The 26,746-nt window shown below is 44.3% G+C and overlaps 1 protein-coding gene across 1 annotated transcript in view; it reads right to left on the bottom strand.

Moving 5' to 3' along the window:
• Window positions 1-26,499, bottom strand: part of Opcml (opioid binding protein/cell adhesion molecule like) — a 1,142,273-nt gene extending 1,115,774 nt beyond the window's left edge. The window contains exon 1 of the mRNA XM_036193682.1: window positions 26,044-26,499. Coding sequence (XP_036049575.1) covers window positions 26,044-26,104 — 61 coding nt within the window. The 5' untranslated portion in view covers window positions 26,105-26,499. The remainder of the gene's footprint in view (window positions 1-26,043) is intronic.
• Window positions 26,500-26,746: the final 247 nt, after the last annotated feature.

The following is a 26,746-nucleotide window of genomic DNA, read 5'->3' as shown; positions in this document are numbered from 1 at the left end:
TAAATATTTTTAAATTTTAAAATAAAATAAAACTGCTGGCTCTGTCTTAAATGAAAGAATGGGAAAACTGGAAGAAGATGCAGGCAGCACAGAGAAAGCCCAGGCTGGAAGAAGGGCAAAGTCTGATGTTGAAATGCCATCAGGAAACTATGCCTCACACCCTCAGCTCCAGCCCCAAGCTCTGAGTAATCATGCTAACTGTGGTTGCTAGAAAGAGGCAGCCCACTGGAGCCATCCTTTTTGTCTTGGCAATGTTTTACTGCTGTTCTCCACCCATGCCAGCATTGAGGAGCAGCCAAGTGGGACTGGGTGGCCCCAGGAGCTAGCAGATAACAAGGGAGATGGAGTGATGGAGACAAACCATTGTCCCTGCCACGTTTTGTGTTTCCGAGATACCAAATTGCCTGATCGCTTTGACATTTCCGAGACCAAATTAAAATGCGCCACCATGGAGACAAAATGTCATTAGCCTCATTATAAGTGATTGTGTTAAAATAAATACAAAAATAAAGTGGGAATTAGTCCAAACCATTAAAATACAGAAGCAAAAATGGTCAACAGGGACTTAAAATGTGACAGACTAAGAAAGATCGAGACACCCCCTAAGGAGACAGATGAGATTAATGTAACAGGCACAGAGACTGTGCAACAGGCTTCTGGGACCAGAGAAGAGCCTGGGTACTAAAGCAATAGCAGGCTCTCCCCTGCCTTGTGCTATGAGGTCTCAGGGAAGACACTCAGCTTTCCCAAGCAGAAAGGCAGGGAATATATTTTTCATGCTCTGAAGGAACTGCAATCTATTGGGGTAGATCCCCTTTTGGCACCTGGGGAGAAGGGGACAGGCAGCTTCTTGGGCAAGGACAGATGTGTCTTCACATGGCCAGCACTTGGTTTCCTCCATCAGCCCTTTCCACAGGAAGGAAGTCCAGGTGAGTAATCCATGGACCAGGGTCTTGAGGACAAGCCAGTTGACCTGAGCTCAATGCTTTCAGAGAAAAACTCTACAGCCCCATCAGATTGCCATCCTCCACCCCTTATTCTACCAGTAACCCCTTACTCCACATTGCTTCCCTCCACCAGCACCTTTCCATTAACTCTTTACTCAGCCACACCTTTCTTAGTCCTCCGAATAGTATTGGCCCAATGTCCTTAGGACCTTAGCCATGAATAAGCAAGGACATGAATGGATATCCCCAAATGGGAGAGAGCAAAACCCTAACCCCTTCCCTTATCTCCCTAGGTAAAGGACAACATATCTAACTAGCAGTTCCTTCCCTGCCCATTCATTCCCATGGAAGCCTCCTAAAGCCTGTACACTAGGAATAACTTACCAGACTGTGGTTTTTATCATACACAACATGTCTCTTTCACACATAGGAATCACTCAACTAGAAGCCCTGATAGAAAAATAATGTATTAGCACAGCATATCCTATTTTCTGAATTGTTTCTCTATCAATACACAAAAATTATGTAGTGTTACAAAAGCAAGTATTATTATTCCTTTCTAATACCTGAGAAAAAATTGAGGCTACTACAAAGAGTATGTCTTCTGCAAGGCCCCACAGTCATAGCAGAAAAGGACTAAAAGCCACAGGCCTTAACTTTAAGTACAGTCTAAATTGTTGAGTTACTTTGCCTTGGTATTAAAGAGTAGAACAAAGAACTCCACTGGAAGTGTAAGCAGGTTAATTCCCCGATCTCTGCAAATGGCTTGACTCATAAGTAAAGCATCCAAAATGCTCAGTCGTGATGAGCAAGGGGCTCAGAAAGCTTTGGTAACATGAGCTCACTAATCCCCCAGGCTTCCAGGCAAATCTGTGGCAGGAGATGGTCTTTCTATCTTTGCCTCTATTTTCCTTCTGCTGCACCATCATGATCCCTCAGGAAATGTAAGAAGAAGGAGCAACATTTTTTTTTCCTTATCATTTCAAATAAATCTGAGATAAGGATCCTGGGAGGATTGTGTGAAAAGAGAGAGAAGGGAAGAGAACATTGACCAGCTGCAAAACAAGGTGGATTCAACCATGGCTAACAAAATCTGAGACAGTGGGGACCAGGACAAGAGGAGACAGCTGAGGGCATCAGTGTGAGCATGTAAACAGAAACACATCACCCTGCAATCCCAAACAGAACGGCTGTTTAACAGGGGTATGCAACTTTTATGTTTTTGTATTGTGCAAGAGCATGTACTTTGTTCGTGCCTCCAGAGGTCACTCTGCTGAGTTAGGGAATGGATGCCTTCTTCTACTGTGTCATAGCTCTCCATTGGGAAATAAGAACAACTGTTCACAAGTGTTTTACTCTGATTATAGAGACAACAACAGAAGGAAAAAAAACTGCAGAAATAATCATCAGAAGAGTAGACCACTATAATAACATGTGTAATAACATATAATAACACTGAGGCACACTGATTAATTAGGATAGTTTTTCCCAGCATTGAATATAGGAATCATGAAGAAACCTTTCAAAATGTGCAGTATCATCTGTTGTATCCTGGCCAATTGCATCAGAAGATTGGAAAGTAGGGTTGCCTGTCAGGGTTATAGCAAAGCTCCCCAGGGGTTTTGAAAATGGAGCCAAGGTTGAGAATTGTTGCTCTGGAAAGTGAGAGTAAAAATGTGCTACCATTGGATGAAGGGGCTTAGAAAGGAATGCACTCAGGCTTAGTTTAAAATAAGTTAGGCCTGAGAGGGGACTCAAGATGCTTCACTGCTGAGGTCCTGGCTCAGGTACTAAGCTTTCTCTAGTGAGGTTAAAGAAAAGCCACTGGTGTCTTCTTCCCTAAGCCCTTCTTTGCATTGAGCATGTAATGTTCCTGGTGGTTCCTCCCCGCCCCCCTTTCCTAAATGGAGCAGTTGAGGCAGTCTTTAAAGGGCTTAGGGCCCTTGGAGCAAGGTGTCTGCGTGCTCAGCAGTCCTGACTCCAGCTGACCTGCCTCCATACTGCAAGATCAGCCTGCAGCGATCTGGGGGTGTCTGAGGATGATGTAGGTGATAGTTTCTCCAGCTTAATAAGGAATTGGCCCCAGGCGCCTAATCACTCGGAGGAGTGGGAAGAAGGGAAATAATTGTAAAGAGATCTTTCAAATGTCATCTCTCCCTTGGCTTTGCACCACACATCTCATCTGCCTATGTCAGCAGCCTCATCCACCCAGCCAGATGCAGCTGGGCATACACCCAGCAAGCAGCAAAGAGCTGAAGGCCACTCCTGTGAGGAGTGGAGCCCTGCTGCGTGCCCCACCCAACAAGGAGGATAGACAGACAGAGGGAAACCGTGCTTCTCCACACTCCCCACCTGGCATCCCCAAGGCTCCTTTCTGCAGCTTGGCAGTGATATCAAGACTGTTCCGTATTTACACTGAGCTTGTCCTGAAAATCCTCTAATGCTCCTATGGCTGCTCTCAATTAACCTTCTCCCATAGGTCGGAAGCTCCAATCTCATTCCGGTTGAACACTAAGTCACAAAGAGGCTAGCAAAGCTGCCGACTGATGGTGGTCCTCAGCTACTCAATGGCTTCCTATCTTGCTAATCTGCTTACTAATATATTTCTATTAGTAAATGACACCTTGTATTAGTCAGGGTTCTCTAAAGGAACAGAACTAATAGGACGAATGTGTGTGTGTGTGTGTGTGTGTGTGTGTGTGTGTGTGTGTGTGTAATAAAGTAAATATTTTATGAATATATTATTCTATAAGGTATTATTTTTACAAATTATGTAACATTGTATATTTATAATTACATGTAACATATATTCTTAATATATAACATTAACTATATAAACAACATACATTGAAGAATTTATTAGGTCAGCTTGTGTTAAAATAGTAATAACAGCTGAATTACAATTAAGAGGCTGAGAACCCCACAGTTACTCAGTCTTTGAAGCTAAAGGCCTTAGGTGTTGGAGCAGTCCCACAGTGACTGTCTTTCACTGGGAAGGCTGGCAATCCTGCAGTAGCTCACTCCACAAGGCTGGGTATCACAACAGGCCCAAACTGGGACCCAAAACCTGGAAGGTTCCTAGAGAGCTACTGGTCCTTTGTCTACCTGGAGACATGCTCTTATATCAAGAAAGAATCCTGGGCAGTGAGAAGGAAGCCAAGTGAGGAAAAGATGAGCAATCTTCCTTCTGTCACACCCATTTTATCTGGACTGTTACCAGAAGGCCCCTTACACTCAGAGTGGGTCTTCCAACATTTATAAGGCAGTCAGGACTCTTTCTCAGGTGAGGCTTACTACCCAAGTAAGTGACTCTAACTTGTGGCAAGGTAACATTGCAATTAACCATAACACCCATTCAGACATTTATCGAATGAACATTTTCTGAGCACACAGTCTCTCTCAACACTGCCTCTTGGGAGCTGCTGGGACTACTCTCTCACCCACATTTACTCCTCTCACGAGTGCACGCCCCAACCTCGCTGGCCGACTGGGAAAGAGGATGAGCAGTGCAGCCAGTCCTGTAGACAAGCTCTTAAAATGGAAAATTCCAAACAAACAAACAAATAAAGGTCTGCTTACGATTTCACAGCCCTCCAATGTGAAATGCATATGTGCAGTCAGTCATTCAGGCAGCTCTGACCTGGGCACTGAGCAGAAAGCAGGCTTCTGAAAGGCAAGTCTCCATAGTGCAAGAGCCCTATCCAGCTCTGCCAGATCACTGGGAGACTTGTTCTGAACTTGAGGTTCAAGTCAGGTCATGGCAGACTGAGAGGGGAGACTGTCAGCTTGTCAGAGTGTTATTTATCAAAATCCTAGCCAGAGGAGCAATGACCTGAGGAAAATGGGCTACTCAGTGAACCTCATCCAATCAGTCCACTTTTATGCCCTGTGTCTCCTTACCTATAATTTAGCTCAAGTTTTCCTATGGACCCTTATCATAATAATCATCTGTGGCATTGGGCTTGGCCTTCTCTTCATGACCCAGTAGTAAATGCTGAAGAGACTACACTTTAATCTGTTAGTTCCTCTTGTTTATACTGCAGTGATTTGGTGATGTGTCCACACAGTAATAATCTGAGGCCTGCACGCCACTCACTTGCTGGTCGTTGTTCTGACCCACTGACCAGCTCACCAACATGTTCTCATAGATCAAATGCATCTGTGCAGTCATCTCCCTGGCCTCTCTCCAAATTGCCATTCTGCAGAACTTATCTCCATGTGTGAGTGTTTGGTTTTGATCTGTGTCTCTCTGTGTATCTGTATCTCTGTCTTTGTCTCTCTCTTTCCTCTCACTTACACACACACACACACACACACACACACACACACACACACACACGCACACACGCACGCACGCACACACACATCCAACTGACTATTTAACATATCTAAAAGGTGTATCAAGTACAACACATCTGAAATAAACTCTCTGGCACCTCCACATGGGAACCAAATGTCTCAAACCCTGTTCTCATCGATGAATTTTGAAAAAACTGGAAATTTCAGCCAGCCTAGTAGCTCTGCCTACAACATCTAGTTATGATCTACCACTATTATTATTTCCTTACCCATCACCCTACATCAAACTACCAACTCTTTTGTTTGGAGGATGGCCTCCTAGACGTTCTAAATTCTACCTTTCCATAGCCAGAACATTCCTTTGAATAAGTGAGATCACATTGCTTGATTACTGTCTGCAAGAGCTCCTCCTCTAGTCCAGAGTAAAAGCCAAACTTCCTATAGAGGACACTCATCAGCTCTCCATCACTTCAACAAACACTCGAGATGTAATCAGTTTATGGAAGGAAAGTTAATCATGGCTTGCAGTCTCTGGCGCTTCAGTCCATAGGCAGTTGACTCTGTTGCTTTGGGCTTGTGGCTGCACAGTACCATCATGGAAGGACCATGTAACAGAGGAAGCCTGTCAACTTCATGGCAGGAAAGTCAAAGAGAACTACCAATATGTCACAATCTCCTTTTTGAGGACACCCTCCTTTCTGAAGACCTAAAATCTCTCACTAGCATCTGTGTTAGGGTTCACTGTCTCCAAGTACTGCCAAGCTGTGGATCAAGTCCATGGGCTCCTGGAAGCCATTTAGCCCTATCATAGCAGAAGACAACAGAGCTCATGGGACTAGGTCCCTATCTTCTCTTTTCATCTCCTTCTGCTCTTCAAATGTGCTTGCTCGGTTGGAATCACTTCACCACCTTTCTGGCTCCCGGACTAGGCCGCACAGATTATCTCTGGCTTTGGTGTTTCTGAACCATTCAGTGCTTCTCCTCCTCCTCCAAGCGTCTGCTCAGTGGTGATTTTCAAAATGAGACTTATCCAGACTGGCCTGGCTTTCTTGCCCAGTACTGTCAGGCTCCATAGCCTAATATATATTTCCTTTTATCTCTATTACTCTCAATGTTATAAAACACCGTGTAATGTATATATCTATTGTTTTATTATTTATTATAATATTCCATCCACTAGTGAGTCAGCTTCCTAAGGGCAGGAAACTGTCTTTTATTCACTATAGATCTCAAAGTCCTATAATGGTGCCTGATCTCAGCTAGGTGCTTACAGCTGATTGAATGAAGTTAATGACCAATGGTTAAGTGTAACTGGATAGGAGAAAAGTGTTCTTACTCTTACATATGCACACAACACATAGCACTCCCAATGCCTGTTATGTGCAGCTAAGGTTTTCTATACAGACACTAAACATTTTGTCAATGGAAGCAAACTTGATATCCTGATTCAACTTGCTCCCAACACTCTCTGCCTGGAAATAGTGCTAAATCCCACAAGACTCAGAACAGGGCCACAGGACTGGGGTTAATTGCAAGCCTCCAGTTATGACCTATGCTTTTGACTGACCAGCAATAAAACATGATTTTCAGGACTCCCTCTTCAGGTTTAATTAACTGCTAAGAGTAGATCACAGAACTCAAAGGAGCACTTTAACCGTGTTAATTCACCTATTGTAAGAGATAGTCTAAAGGGCTTCTCATACACAACCAAATAGAAGATATGCACAAGGCAATGTATGTTGGAAGGGGTGTGCCACTTCCGTGTATGTCTTCTCTGGCTACCCTCCAGAAACCTCTCATTGCTTAACCATGATGCAGCTTTCTGACCCTGTCCTTTGGGACTTGTTTGTAGTCACAGTTGATTGATTAGCTGGCCATCAGTGATCATGATGTTCAACATGCAGGTCCTCTCCCTTCCCCCAGAGGTCACAGTGTTGGAGATAAAAGTTTCATTCATCTAATCACACAGTTGGTTCCCGTGGCAACCAGTCCTTATCTTGAACCCAACCAGGATCCCACCAAGAATCACCTCATTACAACAAAAGATGCTCTCATAGCCTGGGAAATGCCAGGGGACTTAGGAGCTCAATGTTTTGCACTCCTATAACTCTGGAAATCACAGATATCTCAGGATTTCCAAGTCAGCAACAAGGACCAAATATTGGAACAGAAGATTCTTCTAGAACCCCATCTACTAAGGTATTATGAATCCTGTCTCAGAAATCCAGGGCCAAAAACAACATATATCTTATAATTTCACAATATTGCACCAGGTAAATCTGTTTTCAAGGATTCAATAAGCAATTAAAAATAGATTTATCCTGAAATTTGAGCATGCTGTCCAATTAAAATAAATCCTTAAAGACATAAAGAAGAATTTAATTTTATTGGTCCTGCTGTCTGGAATTCATAAACATACAATTCCATAAGTGGGCAATTTCATCTACAGAAGAGCTGATCAAACATATAACATGTCTTCTGATAATGTGTGGAATTCAGTGAAAAAAAAATCTGAATTCAGAAAAACAAAGTTTCTCCTGCTTTGACTCCATTCATAACGTGGACATTTAGTAACTTGCAAGGCCATTTGAAGTTCAAATTTCCCCAGCACCATCCATCATTTTTCTGACGTTTAAATTACACAAACCAAATCCCCAATGGATGAGAACATTGCCATGTGGACTGTGGAGTCCTGCCCTCCTCTCAACGCTGCCCCTTGGAAAACAGCCTGGGCCTCCATCTTGTCTCCCATAGTTCCACTCTCATTTATTTCCCTTCTCTCAGTCTTATCTCAGAAAAAGAAGCATGGGGTCAATGGGGGCTCAGTGGGCTCCCTCATAAGGTAGTCTTCTGGTAATCTTTTAAAAGCCAGCTCTAAAGCCCCTCTCTGAGACACCTCCTTCCCTCCCACTCTCATAAGACTGCTTATGAGAGAGTGGGGAGACCATACCCTGGGCTCTTAACATGCTTACAGGACCAGTTTCCCAAGAAGGACCCAGAAGATGGCTTTTCCTAGCCATCTCTCTGTCCTAGACCTCCAGGATTGGGCAGACAGTAAGTGCATAGCCGATTCAAGTCACATTATGCCCTTGTGAAATGAGTCATTGTCTATGTTGTTGCCCAAGGAAGCAGCTTTTTACTAAACCAAACGTGACATTTATAATGGGTCACAAAAAGATTCTAATCAGTGAGCTATATCACAGAGATTATCAGTTCAGCTTTTTTAAGTTATTGTTGTCAAGAACACAGCAGCAAAGAAATCAGGACAGCAGTCAGCTGAACATAAGACAAAATATAATTGTGAATTACAAAGGGTCCACCCTCATTCACCAATCCCTGGTTCCTTCTGGCTCACTGTGCTGCAGCTCACCTGTGTCTGGTTATTTAGTCTCACATAGAGTGTCTGGCATCACCTCTCACCAAATCACACTAGTACACAGGAGACAGTCTGACTGTCAGCCAAAACTGCTTGCTTTCCACCGAAAACAACCCAAAGACACCAGTCAAGAGACTCTTCTTTCATCTACAATTCCTAGGACCATTCAACTTCTTGGTTATAGGAGACTCATTACATAATTGATAATTAAGGCTCATTACTTAAATGATGTCAAAATTCTACTGTCAGAACTGAGCATAGATCTATATAGCTATCTACAATTTTGCAATTTTTTCTAAAACTTTTATTTTGACTTTAGATATCTCCCAATAGGAACCTTATTAGAACTGTCCATCTCACTCCTGATTATGCTCAAGTTACTAGAACAGACTCTGAGTCTGCCTGAAGAACAGCTACTAGAACAGGTAGGCTCATGATGACCCCACACTCAATGAGAAAACCAGTTTAGCAAAAATTCTCCTGCTATCACAATGCGAGAATTTCTGTCTGCTCTATTCCAGGCACACTAGCACAGAGAAAAGCCCTGCTAGTCTGCCTAGTAGCATTATGAAGTATGTTTCCTTTTCTGTACAGTATTCAACAGAGAACATCTGGAAAGGTGAAGAAATCAACGATTGGCTTCCAGGTTCTAGATAAAATAATTTTCCTGTGGAACAAATGAGAGAACCAGACGCCTCTTGGAACTCACACACGTCAGAAATTCAAGTCTGATGATACCCTGAGAGAAGTCCACCTTTGACTGGCTTGGAGAAGACAGCTCACATCAGTTAGAAGGGTTGCTAAGATACCATGCTGTCTGTTTAAAACTAGAGCCACAGATCTCAGCAGAGTGATTTTTGTCCCCCAGGGGACATTTGGCTATCTGTCTAGTACATTTGGGGGCTTTCATAATGTAAGAGGTGCTGCTGGCATCTGGTGGGTAGAGGCCAAGGTTGCTGCTAAACATCCTACAGCCTACAGAACAAGCATAGCAACAAACAAGAATCCTGTGGAAGGAGGTAAGTGTACAAGGTAAAAGAACTGTAGCACAGAGATGTAAGGTGAGTAAAGGGCAAGATACAAAAATCGTAACAACTAGGACAGAATGTTTCTGAAGGACAGAACCAGCTTTGGACATAAGCCAGAGAGTCAATAGGCTCCAGAAAATGAGAAACAGCTTGGAAGTGTGGGTTGCATTTCTACATAAACTAACAGTGCAACAAGGGGAACGGGAACCACTTTTATGATCAGTTTAGAGGGAGGAGTCCACTGGAGAAACCTTAAGAGACATGTTAAAAACATGCTTCGTTTAATCAGTGTGAATCTAGAACAAGGCTTCCAGAGGCCAGAATTATGCTTTGGAGTGTAAAATAAAAAAAAAATAAAAAAAAAATGGCTTCTCAGCTTAAAAACTTCAGTCCCTGAAGGGCTTCTGTGGCTCAACTTTGCAGAGTGGGTGGCAACCGTCAAACCAGAGAAGGTCGACATATGGAGTACAACATTGGTTCACACGCCTACTTATCTCGGTCAGCCCAGAAACACTGTGTCAGTCTGGGTCCTTTGAGAACCAGACATCAAGACAGGTTTGGATGTGCAAGACAGTTGTTTGGGGAAGAAACAAAAGTGAAGGAGCCAGGAAGGCCAGCAGACGGCCAGCTGTGCTAGCCTGGTCTCTGGTGAAGGTGAGGGGAAGGCTGCTGGGAAGGTGAGTGGGAGGAAGCAGACACAACAGTGAAGTTCTGAGGAAAGCGTAAAGAGCCATCTCAGGTGCCTTCAAGTCAAAGCCATCCCCCAGGGAAGACCATATCCCTACAAGGGCCAGAAGTGGTACCTCTGCCACATTCAACCACAGCTGGGGGATGTCCAAAGGAAATGGCCTCAGAGCTAAAAATAGCAATGGACTCCAGAGAGCTGCCAGTAGCTCTTGGTCATCTACACCTCAAGAGCAGGGAACTTAGAAGAATTCTCCTAACACCCAGTTCTGGAGCTGGACTTGTGGTACCTCAGGATCAAAACTATGCTCAGGAAACACAACCTTCTCCAGCTTTCCTCCACTCTTTTCCACGTCCTTCCATTTGCATCTTTTAATAACATTTCCTTCAATAAATTCTCACTATGAGGCGGGAGATGGTTCATTGCGAAGTGCTATGCACAAGCAGGAGAAACTGAGCTTGAGTCCCCAGAAGCATGTAAAAAGCCAGGTTTGGCAGTGCCTGCCGGCAGACCTGGGGCTAGGGGTTAGGGGTTAGCTGGACATCAAGTCTACAAATGTGTGGGCTTCAGGTTCAGGAAGAGACCCTGGCTCAAAAATGAAAAGAGAGATAAAGAAAGATACCCAGCATGGACTTCTGGCCTCCTCATGTGCACTCACAGGTGCACATACCACATACCTGGACGTGTGTACACACACACACACACACACACACACACACACACACACACACACACCTAATAAATTTTAAAAGAAAGCAATTCTAACTTCACCTCAGTATGACTTTTTGACATGACAAGGGTTATTTCCAGCCTAGAGCAGTAAGGTAAGGCTTAGTGTGTTTAGGCTACCTGGTACTGGGACCCAGACAAGATAGAGGAAAAGAGAATAGGGATGCTAGAGATGCAGAACCATGAGTAGTTGAAATAAATGGCCCCTGTCTTTAGCTTTTAATTCTTACAGAGACTATTAGACATTTGTTACCCTTCAATGGTCACTGTGATGACTGAGATATTATTCTGGATGCTGGTCTGTATTCACTGATGAGTTACCCATTCTTACCACAAAGATAGTATTGTTGAAGAACAGTACAGCTGCTACAAAATGGGATCTGCCAGTGTAACCATAGTGTCCCAACACACAGAGTGATTTGTGGCCAAAGAATTATCTCTACAGTCGGTCCCAGAGGAACACAGTCAGGGTTGAGGCATTGTTAACCCTTTGACCTCTAACAAAACTCTTTTTGAACATGAGAAAGAGGTTGGGGATGGTACATGTGTTTGATATGGGTATGGCATATGTGGCATTTGGATATACATGGGTGTGTGGGAGAGTGAAGTCTGTGCCTATTTATGGCTAGGTGGTATGTATATGTAGCTGAGTGGAGTCATGATTGTGTGTGAGTCATACACATAGGTATATTTATATGTGGATAGTTTACATGTCTAAGTATATGGAATGTGTGAGTGAGTAAAACATAAATGTATGCATGCACATGTGTATGAGTGTATGGATGGGAGGGCAGTATGAGAAGATGATGTGAAGGGGTTGGCTGGGTGGATGGTAAGGCTATAGGTAGATGGTATTTGTATGAGTGTACATGTGTGTGTATGAATAGATGGGTGATGCATGAGTGTGTATGTGTACATATAAGGGTAGATAATGTGTTTGTGAGTGTGCACAAGTGTGTAGTTGGGTAGGTAGAATGTGAATGGTTGTAAAAGGAGACTGGGTAGGCAGTGTCAGATCAGGTGTAACAGATATGTGGATTGATAGGTGATAGGTGCATGGGTGTGTGTGCACAGGTGGGTGGGAGGAGGTGTGCAGGTGAGAGACTTGCATAGGAAGATGGCCCTGAAAGTGATGTCAATAGGAACCCAACACTCCACCTCAAGACAGGCAGATTCTGGTTTCTGGTGCTGTTAAGGCTCAATTCTAGGTGGCTGATTCTCCAGGTCCATCTCACTCCCTGCAGCCCTCCTGCTGGGTGGCCTTGATCCTTCCTAGTACAGGTTAAATGTACTAAATCCCCAAACCCAAAATCTGAAATGCTCCAAATTCCAAAACTTGAGTGCCAACATGGCACTTCAAGTGACATCCCACACCTAGCCTTATATGACAGGTATCCGTCAAAATTCAGATGCACTCAACATACTGCATAAAGTTACCTGCAAACTATGTATTGAAACATAAACCATGCATGTTTAAGGTTTTTTATTTTTTCTACCTTCATGATCTCATAACATGCATGCAAATATTCCAAAATCAAAATCTGAAACATTTCTGGTCCAAAGAAAGCATGTTGGGTAATGTAGATGTAATTCTAAATGGTCTTATTAAATAAGAAACACAGAGCCAAATGCAGAGTTAAAAGCCCAGAGATCAGAGCAGTAGCCAAGAGCTAAGACCACCTTATCTTAACACACGCTGCTGTCCTTCCCCTGAGAGAGAGACCTTCTTCCTGTGTCCTGTCTTTTTATTGCCTTTCTGTTCTGCCTTCTCATTGGCTCTAAGCCCAACCACATGACCTCCTCATCACTGCCTGTCAATACAGACCTCCAGGTCTCTATGGTTGGTACTGGGATTAAAAGTTCAGGTCACCTTGCTTTGGATGTGTCCTTGACCACCGAGACTCTGCCAGCCATGTGATCGGATTAAAGGTGTGTGCTACCACTGCCTGACTCCTGCTTATGGCTTGCTGTGACATCTGATCTCCAGGCAACTTTATTAACATACAAATAAAATCACATTTCAGCACAAATAAAATATCACTATAGGGTAAGGAATGCTGAACCAGTCTTTGGCTTTAAGACATCTCTCACTCCTGCCATCTTTGTGCTCTCAGAACAGCCTCTGCCTTCATGCTGACACTTCAGACAATCACTAAATATTCAGTGCACTACAAAGGAGTCTGTGGGGAATCTGAAAACGTAATTGAGGTATTTCTTATATATTAACTTATTTGAACAAAATAAAGTCCAATCGCAGGCCTAAACAAGAGGTCTACTGCTGGTGAAGCGCGTCCTGAACTGGCACTTGGGAATACCAATAAGAAGGCAGGGTAACAGGAAGTGCTTTCTCTGCACTGAAAAAATGAGCATGGCCCATCTCTTCCCACTTTTCACCACACACATACACAAAAAAAGATGAATAGAGCAACAGAGCATATAATATGTTTTTATGGAAGACAGGGGAGGTTATAACATGCTGCCTTTGATTTTTCCAGCCTTCCCTCTTCCAAACTCGCTTCTATTGCTTCTACACTTGAAGGAAAACATAAGATAGGACTATGTTACTGAAATTTTCTTGCTTTCTCAGACACATAGACCTCAGTGGTGCTTCTAGAAGCATTGGGGTGGAAATGTCAGTTCTTTCTCTATAACCCTAATCTGCAAGCAGACTTATATTCCAGAAAACATGACTTCAATCAACCATGCTCAACAATATAGGATGGGGCTCTATACACAACCATTGAGTCGATAAGGCTTGACCACATCCAGTTTGTAATGCATGATATGGGGACTGTATGCTGGAGACTGAGCAGTTGGAAACCAAGCTATAAAGTATAGCTGATAGTTGATTCTCTCTCAGAAAGCTAGGGCAGGAGACATTTCCATTCCAAAGAGGAGGTACAACAGGTGCACCTCTGATCCTGACAATACGAGGTTAAGTTTGTGGTTAAGGTACATGAGCTGTTCTCCAACTATCCATACTGCAGCCAAGGCCTGCAGAACACTGCTGCCCACCAGACAGTGCTATGACATAGAGAATTACTTAGTGCAGTATGCTAGAGAATCTCAAGGATCCTTTTGAGAACTGTGGGTCAGCCAATACTACCAATAAACATGTTAGATTGGGGCAGGGTGCAAGGCAGATGCACAGGCCCAGAAATTACCCTTTGTCTGTTCATACACGAATTATTCTCATTATAGACCATTCATAGGATAGAAGAGGTCATGAAGCCCCAAGATGCTTTATGGTTTTCTATGTCTTGAACAAACCCTGGGATTCACCAATCAGCTTGTATGAGGTGGAATGGATCAGGACCATAGCATATGTTCAGGACAGCCAAAATGCTCCAAACTTTCCAAAAGACTCCTATGCCTCCATGGTCTCCTCCTTGGAATTCTTCTTTCAGTGAGGATAATGAGCAGGGTTGGGAACTTAGACAGCCAAAGGGCAGGTCTAGCTTGACATTAGACTGTGAGGAGAGCCCCTTTCTACCCATGCCAGGGCTCTCTTATTGCAACACAAATGGAGAAATCCCTGTGCTCTGTCAAGGTCCACATAGTTCACCTGGGAAAGCATAAAATACTTTACAGTGGTCTCCATGGGAACAGAAGCAAACAGAACCAATCTCAGGCCTGCAGAAGAGATATCAGGAGCTCCCTCACCATGCTGCCTGCTCCAGAGCCAGAATATGTGCCACCCTGACAGCCACACTCACCACAGCCAGAGAAAATCATGGAAAGAGAAAAGGATCCCCAGGCAATGTTGACCTATCCAAGACACATAAGACCTGGCTACTAGTAACTCAGATGGCTGGGACTTCTCTGGGTACCTCTGAAATCACCCAGTTATTTTATGCAGAGGGATCAGCATCTTGGAGAAGTTAAAGTCCTTACCTATGGCCACTGGCTTTAAAAGTAATGCCAAAGGCCAAGCCAGCACTCACTGAATCAGTGATCCCATGAGATGGCCACAGAATGGCTAATCAACCATCTGCTTTAAATATAGACTATTTATGTGAAAGATGGAAAGAAACAGTTGTCTGGGTCACCAGAAGCAATTGACCACATCCTTCAAATAGCATGAGTTTAAGCTGATATCAGTTGTCAGTGCCCATGTTCTTCCAAGATTCCATGGGGCCATCAGGAAAAAATGCAGAATCTCAGTAGCCCAGGAGTAGTTTTCATCATCCTTTCCCATCTGGACTTCACCCAAAGAGGCATCCATCTCAGTGCCAAGTTAGACTGGGAACTATCCTCTCTATGGGATAAAGCCAGGGACTCCTAAGGAAACCCCAGTTTCTCTTGGAGCCTGCAAGCTAATGGGCTATTTCCATCTGCCATGTTTTCTCTTCCAGCATTCCCCTCCTCTCATTGAAGAATACAGGAAATCCCTTGGCACTGGTCTGTTCAGAAGAACCGAGTTGGCTTGTTCCAAGTAGCCTCAGGCTTCCTTAAGCCTGTCATTGTAGAAATGGGAATGCCCCCAGGTGGTTTGACTCACCACTGGCACGTCTCCTCTTACCATCTGATCCTTTCCGGCATGCTTCAGAATTTGAACTCTTATTTCTCATTCTGAATTTATCGACAACTCCTTGCAGCTATTGTCTTCACTGTGCCTGTTTCCCCTTTGCTGATTGTTAAGCAGAGGTGATGGGAGTGTAAAGGGAAGAAGACTGGTTCTTTTCACTTGCTCAGCTATAGAACAGGTATGATACATGTGCATGTGATGGGCACATGTAAGTCTACCATGAATCAGCATAGAGGCCACAAGATTCTCAGTATGGATTTTCTCTTGGCTTAGTACAGTTCTGAGGCCAAAGAGATATTTGAAAAAGAGATGTTTTGATGGCATAGTAATGATAAAATCCAGCACCTGTCACAGTATGTAGACCAAAGAGGTTGTGATTTGTGTCAGCTTGACACAAATCTGACTTTTTTTCATTATACTACCCTAAGCATGTCCTTCCTTACACCAAGGAATCATGTATCACTAGAAGTCTCCCAGTTCAGTTGCAAAGACCATTATTCTACAAGGCTTCTGTTTTGTTTTGTGCCCCCAGATCCTAATCCTTAGGTTTTTCCCATTGAGTTTCCTTATCCCATAATGTTTCTTCTGCACTCTAATGTGAATGACGGTGAGAAACAGAATAGTAGCTGTGATTGTTGGACTGTTTTTCAACAGAACATCTGATTCAGTGGTAAATCTTAGCTTCCTTCTTTGTGACCACAGAGGAATGACTCCAGACAGAGTGGAAGGCCTGTGTTCCAGAGGGACTTCAGTCATTATCTGAATGTGACTTGACAGAAGATTCTCAGACCACTTTTACCACATTCGGGAATAGACTTAACAGTCTCCAATGTCCCTTTGCAAGGACCTATGAACCTTAAAACATGTTTACAGGAAGCCATGGACACCAAGCTCTGCTCCAAAGGTCCCTGGCATGGGTAGCTTAGAGGAAGGTTATACATATTCTGATATCATCATATTGATGACATGTAGATAGAGTGTCCACAGTCACATGAGAATCCAATCAAAGCTCCTCTAATCAAAGCCTGGATTTTTCCAGATGAAAAGCTCATGTAGAACATAGCAGATAAGACAACTAGAATTCTGCCATCTCTTAAATACATTCAGAAGTTCAGTGGCACACTGGACTTGGTGGGCATGTGTTAAGGGCTGAAGTTGTTATGCTTCCAGGAAGGGTAGAATACTAAAAGCCACCTATTCCTGTTCTGTGGCTAAACTGTGTATCAACTGAGAGAGAGATCATAGCAGGATGCTAACAGTAGACCTCGAGGATATAAACCATTGTCCGTACCCCATCTCATGAATCATGTCAATCATGGTCCACCAATTCTAGAATATTAACCAAAATGCCCTTTAGAAACTATTTTTTGTTTTCTGACCCCTATACAGCAAGTCTGGCAGCCTCATCTTGTGCCACCCTTTCATCTCTACTCAAGTAGGGGAATGAGCCCTTAGGTTTCTTGCTGAGGTCCTGTAGGGAACAGAAGACTAAACAGGCCATTTTGTGTTTAGAAAACATGGTGCGGTATAGATATCCAGCATTAGTCAAGATGGCTAAGGTTGGACATCTGGGGGGACTAATGTGTCAGCAACAAAATGGCTGACATTGATTGTTCAGGGAATCTAGAAGTAAACAGAGATGTAATCTGTTATGTAACTATTTCTGGCAAGACGCCGCCTGTATGTGGGTTTTATATAAGTGTGGCTCTGAGATGAGAAGTTTTAGCCTTGGCCTTCGCCTCTGTCTTCACCAGTCTTTCTGTTTGTATTTCCCTATAGATCTGAGTGTCTACTTCCTTGCAGCCTGTGTGTTGGTCTGCCCATGTGCCTATGCCAGCCTGTGTGTAACCCTTGTGTGCCAGCATATGCCCACCTCAAAGCCTGTGCACTGATGAATAAAGAATGTCTTTTCTTTCCACGACTCTTCAAAAATCTCTTCAACCTCTTGGCGTCCTTTGGCCTGCCTCCTCTCCTGGCATCAGAGCTTGGACCTCGCAGACACCCTATTTATGCTGTCTGTGCTGTCTTAATTACCATTATATTTCCATGAGAGACGTCATGACCAAGGTAGCATATAAGACACAGTATTTAATTGGGCTTGCTTACAGTTTCAGATGGTTAGTCAGTGACCATCACAATAGGAATCATGGCAGCCAAGCAGGCACAGGAGCAGTAGCTGAGAGCTAACATCTGATCCACAAGCATACAACAGAAAGAGAGCCCACCCCCAGTGACATGCCTCCTCCAATGAGGCCACACCTCCTAATCCTTCTTTAGTAGTCTACCAATTGGGATCCAAACATTCATATATGAGCCTATAGGGGCCATTCTCATTCAAACACCACACTTCTCCTCCCCTTCCCTGTGCTTTAGAACATTTCTGCTCCTCACCTTTTCAGGTGTTTCCTCAGTTGTTACTGTCACAAAGCTTGCTGGCAAGATCAGCCCTCCATATAGGCAATCATGGAAGCGCATCATCCATCCTTATCTTTTTTCTGAGTTGTGCTTTTACAATCAAATAAGTGTTGGTTTGATGCATGTGTGTCTCTTGCTCCCTGCATGCTGTCCAAGCACTGTCACCACTCAGCTGCACACCCAGGCTAGACCAATCCTAACTGTTTTAGTTTAAACATTCCTCCCATAGTAATCACCCCCTAAATAACATAGTTGAGAAACAAATGTGCTGGGCACTGTGAAGCATTCACAGATTAATAAGGCAAGTTCTCTGTCATCCATAGCCCAATACTACACTATGGAAATGGCTAGGTATAAAAGTGATGTCACCTTATAACTTTTCTATCTTGCTGAGACCAGTTTACCTTTCCCATGGGAATGACAACCTGTTCAAGTGTCACTTGGTCATGTTTAGTTCAGCCCTGTGCCATTTTCATGTTCCTTACTCCTTGTGAATGATAAAAGTCCTTCTTGTGTTGCTGTGGTTCTCAGTGACTGACACAGGGGCATGACTCTAAATTTCAAACAGACACTCTGTTTAAATATGCTGAGTCATTTCAGTTTGTACGAGGCCAATGGCCACTTTAGGGCCACATCCATGTTTACAAAATGTCTCATACTCTCAGGTGTGTCTATTGGCATGTGAGTTTCACAAATTTGCAGTTCCAGTGCTGAGCTGTGATTATGTCTGGTTGGCAGATCACAGCTAGTGTTGACTGATGGCCGTGAACCCTAGAATGAAACTCATACCTAAGCATTCTCTATACATTGCCATCTCCTACTAGCAAAACCATTCTCAAGTTTTATGCTCACTCTCAAAATGAGTGAACTGTTGACCAGTACAACTCAGGGCCACAGACATTTTTGAGAATTCAGGGGGATAGATTGAAAGGATATGCAGACTAGGCTGGCATGTAATACTGGTATAAATTTGACCGTAGTCTCATTCATTGTCCATTTATTCACTTTCTCACCCACCCACTCAACGAATATTCTGAGTACCTATTCTCTGCCACTATGGTAGGTACTGAGGCTATGCCAGAAAACAGAATGTGGGGACTGAGGATATGCTGGAGAACAGAATGGCACAGCTTCATGGACTGCAGTATATGGAAGAAAAACAGGCATAAAATCAATACATAAGCTCACAAGGTTGCAAAGAGAAACCTGGCACTAAAGACTTGCATAATAAATAAGGTCCAGCCTACCTTAAAGCATGAAGAAGGTTCTACAGAGCAGATAATGTTTATACCAAGTTCTGAAGGGAGAAAAAGATGCTTCATGAAAAAAAATGTAGGAAGACCAGAATTTTTATGGTTGAGTGAAGCCTTTGAGAAATGAGAAAAAAAAGAAGCCTTTTCTGAAGAACTAAGATTGACCAGAGTGGCCAAAGCCAAGGGCTGGAGGAGGAGAAAGGTATAGGGCCAGATAGCAGCCTTGTGGACCTTGTCCAATTTTGAGTTGTTTTTAAAGTCAATGGGAAGTCCACACAATCTGGTGATGTTACATAGTCTTTGGCTAAGCAACAAATGTGAGTAAGATAAGTCATAAAGCATATGACAGTTGTTCTCCTTACCAAATCCATTAACAAACTCCCAGGTGCAGTAAAACAGCATTATAAATTTGCAAAAAACAAAACCAAAAACAACAAAACAAACCATGAGTTCAAGAATGGCCACTCAGACCATTCCAGAGTGTCTGTCCCTTGAAATGCCCAGTGTTCTGTTGTTCTAGACCTTGGACTTCAGTGTTCAGTCCAAGTGTCACTTACCATTTCCTAGGAACATACAAACAGCCATTCCAATCAATGGCCTGTGCCCTGATGCATCGATTCATTTTGGCCTTTCCAGGGGTCTCTCAGCATACTGTCCCTGCTGGTTAAAGGCAATGTGCGGCCTCATAATGATCATGCTTTACACTTAGCCAGCACATTGCCCAGGGGTGTCTCCAAGCATTTTGCAAACACTTAATTAAGTTAGTTTAGTGGCTGCAGGGGAGCCCCAGCCTCTCGGCACCAAGTGTTCTGGATAGGAAGGGATGTAAAAGTTTTGCCTCCTATGCCCACTGGCTTTGGAGTATAGAAGAGAATGAGGACTGTACAGGGATTTTCTACATTGCCATGGAAGCATTCACACATGATTCGTCATGTATGACATGTATGGCACAGGTTCCTGCCATGTGCCAATAGGGAGAGAACCAAGGCTCAAGGTTCCAGTTGGTGTTCTAGAAGGGTTTGCTGTCTGTGAGGAGCTTTTAGTAGTCCTTTGAAAGTGGCTAAATTGAAGCTGTGTTTATGTGCCTCTGTGTGTGTGTGTGTGTGTGTGTGTGTGTGTGTGTGTGTGTGTGTGCATATGTGTATATGTATGTATGCATTCAGGGGAAGGAAGGAATTTTTGATTGCCAAGGGATGAGGACACTCCAACAGTGGTGTGTGTGTTTGAACACCTATAGGGAAGTAATCATAAGTATGTTTTGTCTTTGTGTTCACCTCTGGGTTAGACTTTCTTTCTGCTCCATTCTCAGAGTTACCTGTATATGCTTCTGAGTGAAGGATCAGAAATCCAGCTATTGGAACTGTATCTTGTACCTATTATATCACTCCCCCACAGAAAGGCTCTGGAAACTAAGGCTTTAGAAATAAGCCATACATTCTAAGTCTTGGGCTCCTGACCATGGTATAAATGGCAAGCACAGATGTCCTCAGGACCTAGAGTTACACTTCCAGATTATCAGGAGTGGGAGAACAGAGCAAGGCCGCCCCCCAACAAGGTGACACCAGCCTGCTCAGCCCCCACGCCTGGAAGTTTCCATCGACAACCAAAGGTGCTAATATCCACTATTCCTGACAGCTCGGCTTGTCAGCAGCCACAGGCCATCTGTGGGCTGACACTTGAGTTCAGTGACAGGAAGGGTGGATTTGCTTCCACCCCACCTCCAGCTGCAGGCAGCTGCAAACAGATGGCAGCCATCCACAAGCAGACAGGGTAGCAGACTGATGGGCCCCAAACTATGGAGCCAAGGTGAAGAAAGTCTAGCCCACAGTCTGAAAAGAGTCACAAAAACATGGAGCTATGAGATCATGCTACTAAAATCCCCACCTCTTTTAGGCTGCTGGACAAGTTCACTTCCCCGGTACCACACCAAAAACATTACAAAGCAGTATCTTAGAAAAGCAAAATAACTTATGTATATCACTAGCTTTCCATAACAGCAAACCCAAAGTCCAAGTCAGCATATAGCCTCAGTGGGGTCAAAAGGAAGGAAAAAGGCAAATCATACTTATAGTTTTGAAGCAGGAGGATATCTTGATTTGTCAGAACTTATATAAAGTCCTACAGCCTAAAAGAGGTGGGGATTTTAGTAGCATGGTCTCATAGCTCCATGTTTTTGTGACTCTTTTCAGACTGTGGGCTAGGCTTTCTTCTCCTTTATTCAATAGGACTTTATATAAGTGGCTTGTATCCTGCTAGTTTTTATCACCATGAAAAAGACATATATGAGTCAGTACAGTTCCACTTTGTCTTCCTCTTTCTTCAACAGTGAAGACCATCCTTTCCTGGTTACCTACACATGAGCATCCTTCTCTATTTGCTGTGCAGCTAGAGATGGGATGAGTTCTGTTATGATAGTAATTCTTAAGTTCTCTCTTGTTGTTATCTAACCTAGGTTTCTGGCTGTTTTGTCCAATAAAAATAAGAAGGTATATATAGCTGGAACCCATTCTACAGACTGGCAAATTGAGACCTGAAGAATATTCCAAACAGCTCTGAAACAAAGCTTGTCACTTCTCAGCTTTCAGCATGCACAGAGACTGGTGTGGAGACCCATTGGATGGGAAACTGCCCACTGAAACTCTATCCTGTGAAGCGTGGGAGCTGTGAGCACAGGTACTATTTCAGTGGCTGACACAGGACATCTGGGCACTAGAACTGCTGGACAACAAAAACAGGCAGAGGCGGACTACTTAAGAAATCTCCTGAATGTCCCAGTCTTTGGTGCTGTGACTGAGGGGGGCATGTGAGGAACACAGAGAGGCAGACAAGACTGGAGCAACACACGAGAGTCTCATTCCACCAGGGACCACTGATTGATCTCACTATGCCTGCTAGTGTCACTGGATGGTGCTGAATGCCAACAGGATGTGGTCTGGCCTTATTAATATGCCAATCATTTAAAGGGATTGAGAGCCACATGATAGCTGGAGTGGGAAAGGAGGTATTGGCAAAGAGGTGATGAAGCCTTTCAATAACCAGACATCTAGACCTTGTTCTTAACTCTTAGAGGATCTGGGGCTTACAGTCTCTTGCTCGATCCCTCTTGCACAGGAGGCCAGCCTGCCAAAATTCTCAACACTAGTAGGGCATGGGGACAGAAGTCATCAAAATTGGCTCAAAGTTCCTTATGCCCTTGTCTCAGACTCAAGAGCCTTCCTGAAGTAAGCTATACAAAGGGTAAAAGGGCCCACAGAAGAGGAAGACATCTCAAGCCTAGGGAAATTTTCCAGCCAAACACAAGGCCTTCTGACAGTCAAAGGTGGCAAAGGTGTTTAGACATGGCCAAGTCACATACCCAGGTTCACAGACCTGTGCACACCTCCATCCTTACAGCAAGCCCCTGCTCACTACAGGGGAGAGGAGACCCATGATGAGGTAGGGGTAAATGGACACACAATAGTAAAGGTCTACAGAGTAGAAAAGGAGGCTTCCAGCTATACAATCCAGTCTTTCCACTCCCCAGTGCACTTCAGGTTTTAGAACCTACCCCACCCTACCTCGTAGCCATGTGCCCTTCTCAGAGCTAAGGTAAGTGGGTGGAAGATGAGTTTTCACCCAAGTCCACATTCCACAGACATTTGAACTACAGACAGATGGTCCAGACATCATCAGAAGGACCTGAGGTGCTCCAAATGTATCAATATTCTTGTCTAAGATGGACTTCACATGTCGATCTGAGCTTCTCTCTCCACATGGCTCTGATGCAACTATCCAGCAGCCTTAACTTCCTACTTTGCTTCCCCAACCTACTTATCTTCCTACCATCCCCCAGATTCAAGGCTCCTAGGACTGAGGATACAGCTCAGTGGGAAAGCATTTGCCTACCAAGGGCCTGTGTTCCAACAGTGTGCACGCGCACACATACACACACACCAACACACAAACTCAGCTCCGTCGTTCCCACCCTGGACACCCAGGGTCTCAGGACAGTGCTTCTTAGCGTGACACAGTGTCAACTATATCCCCACCTGTCCTGTCTTGAGTATGAGCTTAATAGTCTGCCCTTAAAATTGTCTTCCCACCCTAGAGATTCTGCCTAGCAAAACAATTTATGAGCATCAGTCTCCCCCTGAGAGGTACCAGGCAACAACAGCATTAAGCTAAAAATGATTCTGAGTTGAAAAAAAGGTGCTTTTGTGAAGAAATGAAAAGCTACAGAATGCAATGCTATGGATGCCTAACCAGGTCAAGGTTTTGTGATGACATTAGCCTGTTTTTACATTCTGGGAAAGTACATGGCAAAGGAGGTAGTGTTAACCTCATGGGAAGAATGCAGGATTTGAAATAAGAAAAAAAAATAAAAAAGAAGTCTTCAGACATTGAAGTGAGTAAAAGAAGTGAGAAATGAGGAGCCCCAGGACTTCTGTATACAGATGGGTTCCAGGTCTGGATCCTGCTGGAGGCCTTGGGTATGCTCTCTTCATTCCACTTGGTTTCTCTTCATTCTTACTCCAGATCTTTCAGGTAAAAGCATCTATCAGGGTAGGGAGCAGAACCTGCCTACTGGTGCAAAGGTAACTCTGGGCTGATGTCTGTCCTGCTCTCCCAAATAACTGCAGCTTGTCTGTCACCCTCGCCCTCACTCTCGGGGTTCAAGAACTAAGGTGCAGACCCCTTTCATGTAGCCAGTTTTAGGGAAGATGTTTCTGTAAGCCAGGACTGCCTACTCCCTACAAGTGCAGGTGAGTTGTACTTTAGGGTGCTAGGCTATTCCTAGAGGAAAGTTTTTCCCCAGTTCCCAGGTTCCTTTGAGGTGCCCTGTGTTGTAGCTTCAGCCCACTGGGCTCACTCCTTCCCTGTCTTTGGGGAAACTATGAGGGATTCAGAGATTTTGTTAACTCGACCCAGAGTATGTTCTTCATCCATTCCCCCAACTCCTTCCTCTAGAAAATCCTAGCCCAGCCTCCAGAAGCACAGTGGAAGGAGTCATCAGTCTATGGTGATCTTCCTGGACTCTCAGGAAAGTTTAACATTTTTCAGGGAATCGGAGGCACCCACCTGGCTCCCTCTACCAGGCTCAAGCAGGTACTGAGCACAGGGCTCTGCCTGTGGCCTTCCCCACTCCCCCTGGTACACTGGAGACCTCAGAAGAGGAAAAGGACATTCTCCCAAATCTGAACTGGCCAGACCCAAATGACATCTGGGAACTTGGTTTTCAGAACCCATCTCTTCTCAGAAAAATGCAATTCAAAACTTAGGAGGGTTGCATAAAATTTTCAAATTAATTAAAATTGTTATTTAATATTTAAAGTGACACAACATTATATATTGGATATCTTTCTTTTTAAAATTCAATCTTCTTTTCTTTCCTCCCTGTAAGCTTCAATTTATTTTCTAATTTTCTCTGGTAGCTTAGAAGTACTTTAGAAAATTATGTTTAAAAGAAAAGGGGGGCCCAGACTAGGGGATTCTGAATATAAAATGAAAAATTACATGTTTTACCTAAGACTAGCTATATGAGAATTAAGAATCTTAGCCTGTATGTCTGTACATATGTAAGAGAATTTAGGTTTAAACTAATGTTTAACAAAAAGCATGTATCTCAATTTGCAACAAGAGAAAAAGATTTTAGAAAAAGAAAGAAATGCCCCTACAGATGAGGTTTAGTGCTGAAGACACAGAGACCCTTTGATACTGCCTAAAATGTTGGTGAGCCTTCCCAGTCCCTTCAGCATTGTGTGAAAGATGCCTGCAGGCATGGTCCTCTGCTTGCAGAGGACTCCAATGCAATTACCAAACCTATTAAGACGTGCTGGATTCTGCACGGAGTCTAGCAGGCTGACTGGGGAGGGTTGCGGCATCTTACCTGGTCACTGCAGATTTGTTTTCCCCAAACAAGCAAGTGCTTGCAAAAAGAGCACAGCATTAACATCCCTTCCCAAGGTAGACACTCTCACAGTCCTAGACTCCACTAGATTCCCCAACCTTTCCTGGGCTTGGACCGATCAAATCTGTTAGGGGAAATTCATGTCTCTGCTGTGATGTCAGAAGTAGGAAGGAGAAAGTGGAAGATTTGTGTATTTCAAAGGCACAACCTGTCCATTTGGTGGAAGGATAAAGAAAGGGCAAGAGGTGGTGGAAGGATTGTGTTAAAACAACAACCCCCCCCCCAAAAAAAAATACAGTAGTGAATTCATAAAAGGGTGAGAAGGGATGCAGGGAGGTAGAGATTGAAGAGGGAATAGAGAAGAGGGTTTGGAAGGGAGGAAAAAAGGAGAGAAGAGAGCATTTGGGAAGAGAGAAAAGACAGAAAGGGAGAAGAAAAAAAGCAAAGGAAACAGAGACGCAGAGATTCGGCAAAACGGAGACCAGTATGGGATGCCAGTCCTGTTGCAGGTCCCAACAGAAGCGCAAGAAGGCTTTTGTACCCCCGGAGTTTAAGCACCTCTTTTATCACCCCTGGGACCACAACTAACCAATGCCAGTTGTGCCTTTCACAGAACCAGCAATGCCTTGCAGCATGATGCAGATCTCGAACCCAGCTCTCGGGAAGGAAGCAAATCGCGTGCTGGGGGCATCTGTGTGCTTGTGAGCCAGCTAGCCAGTGAGTGTATGTGTGCTTGGGTGCGTGCACGCAGCAAGCCTACCTTCACTCACATGCCTCTCGCACTCCCTCTTTTCCTCCTTGCCTCTCCCTCTTCCCCCTTCCCCTTCTGCCCTAGCAGCGTGCACCGCACCATCACCATCGCTGGGAGAGAGAAAACACCCTTCTTTCCCGGGTACCTGGGATGAAGAGCAGGGCAGTGGTGGCCGAGAAGACGATCCAGTAGGCGGGATGGTACATCTCGAGGCTGTGGTGCGAGGTGGCCCGGCTAGCTCCCGCTATTGCTGCTGCTGCTGCTGCTGCTGCTGCTGCTGCTACCGAGGCTGCTTCCTCTGTGCTGAATTCTGAGCAGGTTTAAATCCAATGTTTGCAAAGGGAGGGAGAGAGCAGAAGAGAGAGAGAGCGCGCGAGATGGGAGCAGGCAGACAGTGTCTCTGATTTTTTCTTGCACATACACACAACTGGTAAAAATCATCAGCACCAATATTCACTGGGCACACAGCAGACCACCTCCAAGGCACGCATTGGCTCCACTCTCCTGAGAGACAACGGGAGAGGGAGACTTTCCTGTTGGGAAGGCTCCACTCCCAGGGGAGTTGAAGCCTGCCCCTTGCGCACCCCCTCACCGCTCAGCAGTACTGCTGGGATCTGTGTGAGTATGCCAGTGTGCCTCGCATGGGCACATCCGCTCCTGGGTGGGCAACGGGAGGGAATCTGATACCCTTTCTCTTCCTAGATCTTACCCCAGCGGGGTTCAGGACACAAGCAAGAGGAAAAGACTGCTTTCTTGGAAAAATTGACTAATGCCCATGCCAAGGCCTTCTCCTTCCCCCTTCCATGTCTCCAGGCCAAGATACACCCAGAACTGCAAGCCACAGAGAA

The sequence above is a fragment of the Onychomys torridus genome, chromosome 7 (assembly GCF_903995425.1).
Source record: "Onychomys torridus chromosome 7, mOncTor1.1, whole genome shotgun sequence".
Lineage (NCBI taxonomy): Eukaryota > Metazoa > Chordata > Mammalia > Rodentia > Cricetidae > Onychomys > Onychomys torridus.
Note: the sequence above shows the minus strand (reverse complement) of the source record. Positions and strands in the feature narration are given on the sequence as shown.